The sequence below is a fragment of the Salminus brasiliensis genome, chromosome 12 (assembly GCF_030463535.1).
Source record: "Salminus brasiliensis chromosome 12, fSalBra1.hap2, whole genome shotgun sequence".
Classification (NCBI taxonomy): Eukaryota; Metazoa; Chordata; class Actinopteri; order Characiformes; family Bryconidae; genus Salminus; species Salminus brasiliensis.
Genome location: NC_132889.1, coordinates 12,371,209 through 12,383,912, shown reverse-complemented (window position 1 = coordinate 12,383,912; position 12,704 = coordinate 12,371,209). Strand labels below are relative to the sequence as shown.

The following is a 12,704-nucleotide window of genomic DNA, read 5'->3' as shown; positions in this document are numbered from 1 at the left end:
TGTGGACACCCCTCATAATGAATACATTCAGCTACTTTTAGGTCACACCCATTGCTGACACAGATGTGCTATTTCACAAATACAGCTTGTCAAGTCCCTGTACAGACTATAAAGCCCTTCAGTATTGAGCTGTGACCCAGGGAAACTGTGTTTTCTGGAAGGAAGTGAGGTGGTGATCATCGAACATCCTAACCGTACTAACGCTCTTGTTGCTCAATGCAATCAACTTCTCACAGCAGTGCTCCAAAATCTACTAGAAAGGTTCCCCAATACTTTTGTCCATTTAGTGTAGATGATATTCAAGTCTGACTGAAACTGAAATTAGATTTACTACAAAATACAGCATTGGGTTAAGAGGCAGTGGAGTAAGCGGAGCAATATACCCCCCCAGTGTTAGACGAGGAGAGCAAACACACAGTTTTGTGAGAATAAGAGAATAATGTATATATTGTTAATATAAAACAATCAATCAGCCATAACATTGTCACATAATATTGAGTAGGTCCCCTTTTGCTGCCACAACATATCTGATCATTTGAGGCATGGGCTTCACAAGACTTCTGAATGTGAACTTTTGTGAGATCCAGCACCAAGACATTAGCATCAGATTCTTTAAGTCCTGTAAGTTGTGAGGTGGGGCATCCATGGATCTCGGATCCCTTTTCGGACTAATGTTATGACTGATCGGTGTACGCTTGTACAGTACAGCAAAATGATCTCTTTGCATGTCATGAGTTCAGGGTCAGTCATCAGTTATCAACACAATCCTGCTATCAAGAACTCTGGACCCCAACCACAGCTTTTCTTAGACATTTATTTATACACAGTCTCTTTCACAATGAACATAGGGACAAAACCGCAAAAACGGGGTAAAGGAAAACAAGAATGGAAAAACATTTTTCTAACCAAAACTCTTGTCCCGAATTCATTGATTTCCTGTGAATGAGTGCAATAGATTTCTGATCAAATCTATGACAATTATCATCCATAGTTTCTAAAAGTGATATTAATGTTTCAAGTTTGCATTTAAAATACCTTCAGAGTAATTTTACTATGTATTTACCACAATTCTAAAATCTCTTATGAACATATATGATATATTTAGGTTCTCATTGACCCAGGGAGACTTTAAGTAGGCGTTATCTGACATCTAAGACTCTCAATGTGAGACACACTACAGTTCTTGCTTGATAATACGGGGCACACTGGCCTTATCAACCATCTTGTATTTACTACTGCTTTACTCAAAATAGATATTTCTCACCAGATCAAAAAACATCCTTTAACATTCTGTACATCCTTCATGTCATTCAATGAAAAAGAGAAAGAGAAAAAGCAAGAGACCCAAATCGAGTGACCTGTTCAAGCACCGCCCACATACGCAGTCTGTTGCTGAAACTCTTGTGAGGTTGGACAAGCTTATCTTATTCAACACAACTTTTAGTCAAATTTCTCCATTTAGATTTGGTCTTATCTAGTTTCTGATGTTAAATCTGTTTTTCTGTATGAATAATGTGATGTGATGTATTTAAAGAACCTGATCCTGGATCTGACAGAACAGTCTGTGTCACAGGAAAAAGCATGAGTTGGAGTATAGTCACATATCAGTGATATTTTACTATTACTCTGATTGATCTAAACAATAATAAGCTCCTAACGAGCCAAACTGCCCTTGCTAAGATTGAGAATGTACAATTGCCTGGGAAAAAAACACAGCGCATCCAACAAGAAAGAAAACCTCATATCTTTTATGCAGTACTACAAAATGTAGCAGCAAGTGGAGAACCCAAATTCCACACACTGATACATGTTACCAGTAGTGCCAGCACTGTAACTCCTCACAAGGCCCGTGTGAATGTACAAATAGGGCAGATTGTTCATTAGCGACTTTTTAGTTTAGCTACAACCACACAAAACAAATTCTCTTTAGTTGTGTCTGGCTAAATACCAGTGACTGAGTGAGCTGGCATTTAAAAAAACAAAAAACACTCTGTTAAATGTGGTAGAAATGACTGTAATGCATGGCTTAAATAATAAAGTTTAAACTGGCTTTTTTCCCAATAGATCAGATCCGCAATCTCACAAAAGCAAAACTGGGCTTTGGAGAGAGTTTGTTGAAAGAGTTGTTCCTCCATGTCTTCTCTCTCTTTACTGTGACTGGAGGTCTGAGCTGTGGGCAGAGTAAGCAAGCAAATGAAAGGTTTTAATCTGTTGCCCATCACATGTACTTAACCACCAACACTCACCACCATAGTTACCATAGTCATGAACAGGACTTCCATAATCTTTCCATAATCTGATTTAAAGTTTGACCTCTGCCAGATAATATAAGAAATCCCCATGAAAAGCTTGTTGCCGTGGGGTTGTTTACATCACTCTAGCTACACCACTGTCAATGCTTTTCCACTTCTGTAAATGTGTAAAAGGTCACTATTTTAGGATCAATCAGGTGTGTCCCTGTGACTGAGGTAACGTTAGCATGGTGGGAAATACACTGCTGTTTCAAACCTGTCTAGTTTAGATTAGCTACAACAACACAGTTAAAGTTAATGGCATAGTATTTATTGTGGAAACCCAGACTATGTAGCAACTCCACCTTCAATTCAATAGCTTGCCCAACCTCACAACCGTATCTAAGACTGCGTCTGTGGGTGGAGCACAATCGGGGCAAATGAATAAGTAAATTTTTCATAATCCACTGTAAGCTTTGGCACATGAATGGAAACTCCAAATTGAAAGTTTTCACATTTGATAGGAACACCTCTGAGGTATATAAGATAGGGAGAACCATTTGTCTGATTGGTGAAATCTTAAGCTTATTTAGCTCCCCTATAAGAAGTTTCATATTCATATTCATATTCGTGTAGGTGCTACTTTTTGGCACAAGTGAGGGTAGAGAAAACTGATAGAAAGTGTAGCCTTTTTGGGGCCATCAAGAGCAGGGGTAGGTCTATAGAAGTCTAACTACTGTCTAATCTACTTCTCCGTCCAGTGGCCAGGCGAAAGCAGAAGAAAGGACAGTATGAGACAACAAATGACAGACTTTACACTTGGCATGACGTGGCAATCCCTAGAGGATGTTTTAAATTATTTTTTTTGTATCATGCGACACTGTAGATGCATGCTCCTATTTGCTTGTACCCTCGCATGCACATAGTGAAAGCAAACGCAATGACAGGTACTTTTGCAGGAGTGATGGTCAATTCAAGGCAAGTAACGCTGATCCAAGGCCCTGAGCTCCAACCTAGATACTGCTTCAGGTCTATCGCCACATAAACGTGAACGCAAAGTGCGGATAAATACGCGAAATACATAGATAACAAGACTCTGCCTGTACCAAAGCTATCAAAGTTTCTGCCAAACTAGCCTCAGATCATCTAAAACATATAGAAATCTCCGAACCTTCTAAGTTAGTAAAAGCACATTCAAGTTCTTGGTATAAAATCTACAGTTAACGTTAAATCTCTTTTGAAACAGCCTCGATATTTACAAAACGAAACAAAAAAAGGTTGATATAGTGTTGCTTTAGTGTAACGGTAAACATAGCTCTCGACATGAAGGTACCCACAAAAAACAAACAAAAAAAACTAAACAAACAAAATAATAATAAGAAAAAAAAAAGTTTGAAAGTGAAGGTAAATACTATATGTATATATAATGAAACAGCTTTTGAAAAGAACTTCAGAGCATATAGTAGCATACAGAATTCATCACCAGAAAGTACATAAACACTTGGTCTCACAATATCAGAGAGGCAGGTATTGATATTGGAGACCGCTGCCTCCCTACTGGGTGCTCTATTGGACTTTACAAACAGAGAAAAGAGCATGCATCATACAACGGCATTGTGCATCTTGTAATAACAAACCGGTTAAAACAGAAATGCCCCTCAGACTCCAAGGTCTCTACACTCAACCCATCTACAACTTTTTATTAAGTGCACCAGTCTTGAGTGTACATTTTATTATATTATATTATAATATATTCACCATTATGTAAAAGCAATGATTTTTCTTGGTTGGACTTTAGACCACTTGTTAGCTAGTGAGCTATGCATGCATATGCTCCTCGCAAAAAGACATATAATACCCAAGAAGGTTTTTTAAATGAACCCTCTATTTGGTGCTATATAGTAAAAAGATTCTTTAATGAACCCTTTTTAACATATTTTCCATTACAGAAAAGAACCTCAGTCCAAGTATTCAAATAGTATTTAGTTGCCATATAACAGTTGCTATGTACACTACCGTTCAAAAGTTTGGAACTGTTGTTAAAAGCTTGGAATTTTGGTTCAGTTTTTTATCTGATGACCTGTGTGTTCAATTCAATCACAGCCTGAATACATCACTAAACCCCATTAACACATGGTGCTGACTCTGCTGATTTTTTGTGATCCAGAATAGCAATAGTGCTTCAGCTATAATACTCTGGTAGTAACTTATGATAGCTTCTTTTAAAGGTCTTTCTCGCTAACTCTCTTACACACATGCCTACACACACCAGGAAAGTTCGTCAGTTGAACTGCATTGCTTCATTGTCTTTTAAATTTAAAGTGGAGCTTGCTTGCTGATTTTTTGCTGATGCGTTTTTTCTTACATCCCTACATCACCCCTACAAGTTTCTGAACAAACATCTTGTCCCCTGAAATACTGAATAACACTTCTAACACTACTTTATATACCTCTTGGCTATGTCTGTGACATAAGTCAACATTTAACATATAACTTATTGCATCTAAATAAATTAAAGGTGCCATAAAATGCTTAAAATTTATTGAGTATTTTAAACGGTCCTTTGGTGGATAGATAGTACATATGAGACTATGGTTGGGGTAAAAAATGCCTAGATCTGGTTTTGCAAGCGTATTTACAACCCTGTTATTTAGCCTCAGAATTAAGCGCTGATTTTCCTTTTAGGCTGGGCTCATAGAAAAAAAAGTACTGCTGTATTGACCCACAGCTGTATGGCATATCATAGTTTAGCCTAGCCTACCCTTACAATGCATTTAACACTGTTACAACTTTTTATAATTGTTCTTGAGTCTTTCTGTGTCCAGGCGGCATGGCGTATGGTAAGCTAGTCAAATTTTAATAGAGTATGTTAGGGTTAGCCCAGCACATTGGCTTACCCCTAACTTACACAGCTCTCTCACTGACTGTCGCATACCCACAAGGGACTATAAGAGCATCCTTCGTTTGGCCTTTTTCTGAATGGTGCATTACCCGGTGGGCTAGGGATGGCTTTTAGCCTTTATAGCCTCACTTCCATATTCCCCTGAATTCTCCTCCTAGTCGTTACTTATTTGTTAGTAGACTGAATGTATATTATATGTATATTTTGGGGGCGTAATTATAATCCCTCAAGATGTAAAGGTTTTGTGGTTTTGGAATTGGCCCGGTATTTCAGTTTTATGTAGGTAGATTTTGTTTTTGAAAAAGGACACAACAGTGTTTGAGGTTCATGGTTTTTACTTCCATGTAGTGAACTCATCATTCAATTATGCCAAGGTAAATACAGTTTAATATGGCAATTATTACTATTCCAAACATTTGAACGATAGTGTAAACATATACTAAATAACCTGTCTAAGAGTGTATCTTTATTAGTTATTGTGTGAAGAAGTCTCAGCTCATCAAAACTTTCTTTCAATTTTCAATCCAGTTTGTTTTAATTACATACCCCAACTTTTTCCATTTGTTGGAAATGGCAGAACCATCTAGATCATCACAGGTGCACTGGGCATTTCTGCATTAAACATCCACTGCACCATCAAGGAAAGCAATAGCTCCTCATAATGCTTCTCTACAGTCAGTATGGACCAGGCAAACAGGCTGTGGTATAAGACTAACCATGCACATAAGCCATTTACTCCTGTTCTGTAAAAACTCAAATCCCTTATGCCAATCTTTGACTGTTCATTATTATACTAAGTCTGCCTTGAACGAACAGTGTATGGCATGCTGGCTGACGCAAAGAACAGCTCCCAATGGATCAAATGTCATCATGAATAAAATGTAAGGTCAAGAAACTATCATGCTGAACAGGAGCAGGAAACGGTGTGATTGAGTCTGAGTCAGGACAAATAACATCCATAAGAGCTTTAGTAGGAAATTCATATTTATGCATATATAATTGGGTGTTATAAAATCTTTCAATGCACTTATATTTTGGCACTCCTATAACAACAGATCATCATTTTTTAAATTTACAAATATATATTTATATATGTATATATGTATGTATAGGTATATATATTTCAAGAAGTTTAGAAATGGCAGTAGATAAGAGGGAAGGGACAAGTCTGGGACACAAAAACCTGTTTCATGTCAACATGCTTCACACACATGGAATGGCAAGGTTGTGGAGGGGGGATGCCAAGGGTCCATGGTGGAAATGTACCAGCAATTTAATATTACAATTACGGACTGGCCAGGTTTCACAACACTGATCAATGCTCCAATGTTATCTGATGCACTTAAAACTGGGCAATCAAGTGTCAAGCAATTCTCAACTTAACGTAAAGACATAAAGACTGCTGATGACTTTGCAGCCTTCGCAGTTATAGCTCAACGTTATATTGCGTAAATTATAAACAATGGATTGACAGGATAGCCAGATATGTTGACAGGCTGTGAGGGCATCACTGCTCGAAAGCCTTTTTATCTTTGAACTTAAGAAATGCTGCCATGTATTCAATATATTGCGCCACATAGATGTAGAAATATGCTTTTGCGATGCTTTCATCCCATTCGGACCAAAGTTTTCCCCCTTCCAGTAGGCCTCCATTCCAAAATGCTCTGATAAAGGGTCATCAACAGTATAGATAGGTTTATTGAGTTCGCAAAGTGGAGGAGGCTGCTGCCCGCTGCTCTGTACTTTGTAGTTTTGGTGGTGCGTTCAGGTTCTCATACCACACTGCCGTGCACGGTTGGGTGGATGAACTGTGGGTTGATGTAGGAGAAGCCGGCGAACTCGCTCTGGTCGATGTTGGCGATGACTAGCTGGTCTGGTGGAGTCAGCATGGGCTGGGTGCGTGTGAAGAACTTGTCAAAGTTCTCCGCCCCTTTTCCACACTGCATTTAGAGAGGGAAGAAATGAGAGTCAGGCTCTGACAGAGAGTATTACAGCACCCAACACTCTATATAGTTCTTTAATTGCTTTGATGTTTTGTGAGCTGACTAAAAGAACCATATAGAGGACGTTGTCCCCATAGAAAATAATTAATTATCCAAGCATTCATATGATTCTTTGGTTATGCTCAGAAGTGGCCCAAATCTGAATCTTTTTTGACATAAGTAACACAGATGTGTTATCTGTATACAGATGTGTTAAACACAGTGAATCTATATCCCTTTTGCACCACTGAAATTCGATACATATACACAGACTGGAATTCTTGCAATATTTAGGTCAGTGCAAATGTGGAGAATAGAAACTGGACAGCAGAAGTGAGGCAGGTTTTCAGTGGTGGTAACAGACCTCATAAATATTTGGTGTATGTGTCTTTTTTAAAACTAAATTAAAAGGCACACATCGCAAACTCCCCATGTTTAAAGAAAGTTCTAAAGAAATCGCTGAACGTGGCCAAAGGTCATGGCTGCAGTCTCGAAGGAATATAAAATGCTTAGAAACAAAGTTTAAAAAAAGCAAGGGCACAAGCTAAAGAAATGGCTGTGGCAGAATAACGTGCCCTTTTTACTTCTAGGACTTTTTCATATACAATAGGGTTTGTTTCAAGTTTTTACTTTTGTGTGGTAAAATTATGAATTTTGTTTAAATTATCAGAGGGAGAGACTGAAAGAAAGATTGATAGGAAGAGACAGAGAGGTACAGTGAGAGGAAGCAAGAAGAGACTATTATACCATTAAAAAATCACGGAATACATTCAATCTACCAATTCAGATCTGGCTACATTATTTAATTATTTAAATACAAATCTTATTTATATAAGGCAGTGATGTGTGCATCAAAGAAACATATTATGGGATGCAAATCCCACAGAAAACTTTAATCTTGAATTCTGTAAAGACACCATGACAGTATATAGAAATGCTATGACGCTGGCGTGCAGAACTGAACATGATGTCATTGTGCTAAAAGAGCTCTAAAACTGCACTTCAATCTACCCCAGTTTCATCATACCACCACAAGTACCTCAGTCACACACCCAGGAACAGACCCCCTTATTCCATATTAGTGAAAAATATCACCCTCACACTACCACCCACTACACTCTCTCAAACACACAGAATGATCGATACAATGCATCATACAGTACTTCTGGATTCATTCAGTTTCCTCCAGCAATGCATTATACAGAATGATATACATTACTTACTAGAAAACACATTATCACAGACTACCTGATAAAACAATATCCCAAAGAAAGACAAACCTCAACAATGTACAGACTCAGTGCCCGAAACTTAGAACTAGAGACAGGGGGCCATACAAAGCACTGGAAAGTGACTAGAAAAGGTCACTCTGCTCACAGCTCAGGCCACACAAAAGCAGAGCAGCATCTCTCATCGTGGTCTAAAAAACAGATCTCAGACAAGAGGTTTTACAGTCATTAAAAACTTACATTCCATCACTTGAAGAGAAAGTAAACAAAGCTGAGGATCTGTTGTGCTTATATTTAGGAGAGATTCCAGAAGGTCTACAATGATCAGCTAAATATGTACACACCTTTACACACTAAGCCCATGTAAATATATCATTTATAGAACTGCACGGAAATGTATGAAATATTACTTTGTGCATCTCGTACATTTTGTCAATATTAAAATGAAGAATTCTATTATCTGCTTGGCAACAGTTGTTATTTGCTATTCATGCCCATTCGTTTCAACATGGCTATTTGAATTGAATACAGAAAAAGAGTCTAGAGAGATTGGGGGAGAGAGATAGAGAGAGAAAGACAGATGGGGGGGGGGGGTGTTAGCAGAGATTGCTGAGGTTTCAGGCACTTTTCTCTCTCTAGCACATTTTGTCTGTTTTTTTGTTGTTAAATTTCTCACCCTGACAGCAGCACGCAGCCATTTCTGAATGAACTAGTTTAGATGCGGAAAAGAGAGATTTGAAGGTTGCATCTGTGGAGGTGTGTCTGACTTAGCAGTTGGCTGAAAAGAGAACTTCAAAGAGAACGGAGAAACCCTCTGCGCAGAGGGAGGGAGGCAGACCCTTTTAACCCGCCCCCATCAAATCATACACACTCACCACAGGAGTCACAGGGCTGGTACACACACACACACACAGTCCGTCCCACTGGGCGCCACTTGGCTTTGATACATAAGCATCACTCTAGCCTTAAAATACACAGGCCTTTCTCTCAGACTCTTTCATTCAAACCAGGTTAACTGAGGGCATTCCTTTCTCCCACCCATAATAGCATTCTCTCACCAGTTCCGGGCATAAAGACATTTAGGACAGTTTGCCCCCTGGTGTTATTCTATACAGCCTTGCTATTCATAAAGCGACAGTCAAATCCGACAGAGCCATGAGTTTTGACAGCGCAGCGGCTTTTGTACAGAGTGACAGTAAATATTTTTAGCTGCAGGTCGTCTTATTTTAGATTCTTTGTGGATTTAGAGTCTGGAGGAAAGAAGTAAAGAAAGGCGTGAAAGACAGAAAGAGTGTGACGCAGTCCTGTGGTGACCCAGGTTTTCCAAATAAAATGATTTGACTCAGAAAATAGAATGTTGCATATCTCTACACTGCCTTCTTAAGCTACCAAAGTCAGTTTGTGACTGCGGCGTTAGTAGTTATTGGGCAACAAGCTTGGACAATAATATAAATGTAGACAAATATCACAACAAACATTCACATCATAATCCAAACTTCTGGTGCTTTTCCACTGCATGGTACCTATACTACTCACTTTTTGGTACCTGGTACCTGGTTTATTTTCCACTACCATAGCTCCCCCCAAAATGTGATTTCACAAAACACTGTTAAACTGCAGTTTGTAGATTCTAAATGACGTGATCTGAATGGGTTTGCAGACTTAAAATGGCAATACCACTCACTAAGAGAGTAAAGCATCGAGCTAGCCAGGTTAGCTCTGTGCTATTTGTTATCTTTAGGTCAGCTTATTAAAAATATATATATACTGTACAATTTAGCTGGTAACTGGCACACAGGTAACATAAACTCAGTTTTTAGATAATGCTTTATTTGAATGATTAAACTAGAAGTGTGTTTTTAATTATTGTAGTGTTAACCAGTTAGCTGGGTAGCTAGACCACAATGTAACCTGGTATAAAGAAAGTATACGGTGTAAAAAAGTTCATGCGTGTCTGTTAAGAACAAGTAGTGTTCATCTGACAGCTTCTAAATACGACATAGCAACCTGAACAGCATATACATAATAGCACATAGCACAACCATAGTGATGGCTAATTGCCTAGTTAGTTATCAAAAAAAAAAATTCTCAAAACTGAGATTATCAGTGGCAACCTTAATGATAAACTGTGTAATATAATACACTGACAGACTGTCATGTACACAGAACTACACAGATGTCTGAAGTCGAGCTGCTGTATGGATTGATTTCTGATCACTTTTTTTCCATATCACCCAGCACTCCCATACACATTAAATCGCTTTCATTTGAGAATGGATGAAAGGGGTCTATAAAAGCTCTATATAAAAAAATATATATTTTTACGTGACCTACATCCGGCGTTCGTCTGAACATTTTGTTCCTGCTCGTAAATTGACGTGCTGTTATTCCGGCTGGCTACTCCTTTGGTTTGCGTCTTTGGTTTCTTTACATTTTGTCTTGATACTCCGGAAGAGTCCACCCGTGGTCCTTTCAGACAGTTCTTTAAGAATGTCTTTACACAGAGTAGTTGTGCTATCTTATTTAGTTTGAACAGAGATATCACACCTAATATTTATGAGGTCTGTTACCTCCCTCACTGCTGTCATCATTCCCTCCTTCTCCTCAGGGAGGAGTTGGATTGACGTAGAAGTCGCATTGAATTCCAATCAGGCTGTTCAGACTGATTCGCATTGCTGTGTTTTGGATATGTATTAGATTTCAATACCACATATGAAAGTTTTTTGCCGTTCACACTGCCACACAGATAAAACATCTGTGTCAAATATGATGAAAAAGATCAGACTTGGGCCCCTGTTACCTGTTGTGGGAACGTAGACCATGACACTAAAAAGTGCAGTGCAGGAGTAATGAAAGCTCAGTTCTGAAAAACACTGTTCTAAACCATTTCAAGTCTCACTGTAACACACTGCAAGTCAAATGACAGTAATCTACCTTTGGGATCCAATATTGAACAAATTATATTATGCTGCTTATTTGAAATAATACTTCATATCTCACGAGCAGTAGAAGGAGAAAGTGACATTTGTTCTGCATGTATAAAGAAATATATTACGGATGGTGACATTTCAGCTCAGAGTGCTTTATTAAAAATGTGGCATCAGTTGATCTGGGCTTGGAAATGAAACGGAATCCTCGAAATTAACACTGAACCCTTGTTTCATAAGAGAACAATCTAGAATCTTAAACATCTTCTGCTATTGTTAAGGGTATGTTATTTAATACTGTATTTCATTGGATTGGTGGAGCTCTACTGAATGGTGAGGAACTACGGACTGACGTCTAAGCATTCCTTCAGGGTCGGCAGACAAAGACAAGCATATTTACAAAATTGCATGCAAATGAATACACTTATTGTTTAAAAGGCACGACTCATGACAGAGATAATATTTATGTGTTTATATATTGTGATGGTGGGGTTTTCTACTGCTGATTCAACCCTCTCTCACTAAACAGGCAGGGATGCTCTTGTGTATGCATATTCACCCCTGTATTCCTACACACACTTACCACTTTGGGTTTGAACGGGGGCTGGATCTCTCTGTTGGCCAGTCTGTCCCAGTCAATCCTACGGAAGAAGGCCTGCTCCTTAATATCTCTCTCTCCCTCTGGACCACAGCCCAGCCGCTTGGAGGGATGTTTGGTCATCAACTGTGTGTGTGTGTGTGTGTGTGTGAGAGAGAGAGAGAGAGAGAGAGAGAGAGAGTGTTTGTGTGGGGTGAGATAATGGAGGAGTGATGAAAAGAAAGAGACAGAAGAAGAAGAACAGCAATCATCCTCCTGCAAGTCATTTCACACTCTACTAAACAGGTTGGTTCAGCAGTGACATTTACGACACGATAAGAAAGTGAATTAACTGAACTGACGTATTTGTGCGTTTTTGAGCCTGTTAAACCTTTAGGTGAGATCAGCAGTGTATCTGACACAAATGTAAAACACAATGGTAAGAATCGGAATAAACAGGCTGTTAAGTAAGACACACTGGTGTGGTAACACGAAAAAAAAAGTGATAAAATTTCTCCTTTGTTTTGAGAGAGTACAGATGATGATGTAGTTAGGAGGGCTGATCCAAGATCAGTTCAAAAGACCATTACTACATAACTCACCCCCTTACAGATGGACACAGCCTCTTTAGACATGGATTTGGGGTAGGAGACGTTGTGCTCCATGATGGACTGGAACAGCTCGTCCTCGTCCTCGCCGTCAAACGGAGGCTGTTGGAAAACATTGGGACATTTTTCTGATTTGGCATCTGAACAGCGAACACAAGATATGTAACAGACCACCCCATGGTGTGTAAAGCATTACATAACTGCAAAATCTTCCAGGATGGGGGTGTCAAAAAAGCCAGAGCTAAGAA

General features: G+C 38.9%; 1 protein-coding gene across 3 annotated transcripts in view; it reads right to left on the bottom strand.

Annotated features, from left to right (window-relative positions):
* Positions 1 to 800: 800 nt before the first annotated feature.
* The window catches only part of prkcab (protein kinase C, alpha, b), a 195,610-nt gene continuing 183,706 nt past the window's right edge, over positions 801 to 12,704 (bottom strand). For all 3 annotated transcript variants that reach the window (XM_072694130.1, XM_072694131.1, XM_072694132.1), the window contains 3 exons: positions 12,451 to 12,558; positions 11,855 to 11,995; positions 801 to 7,073 (listed from right to left, as the gene is read on the bottom strand). In XM_072694130.1, coding sequence (XP_072550231.1) covers positions 6,906 to 7,073; positions 11,855 to 11,995; positions 12,451 to 12,558 — 417 coding nt within the window. In that variant the 3' untranslated portion in view covers positions 801 to 6,905. The remainder of the gene's footprint in view (positions 7,074 to 11,854; positions 11,996 to 12,450; positions 12,559 to 12,704) is intronic.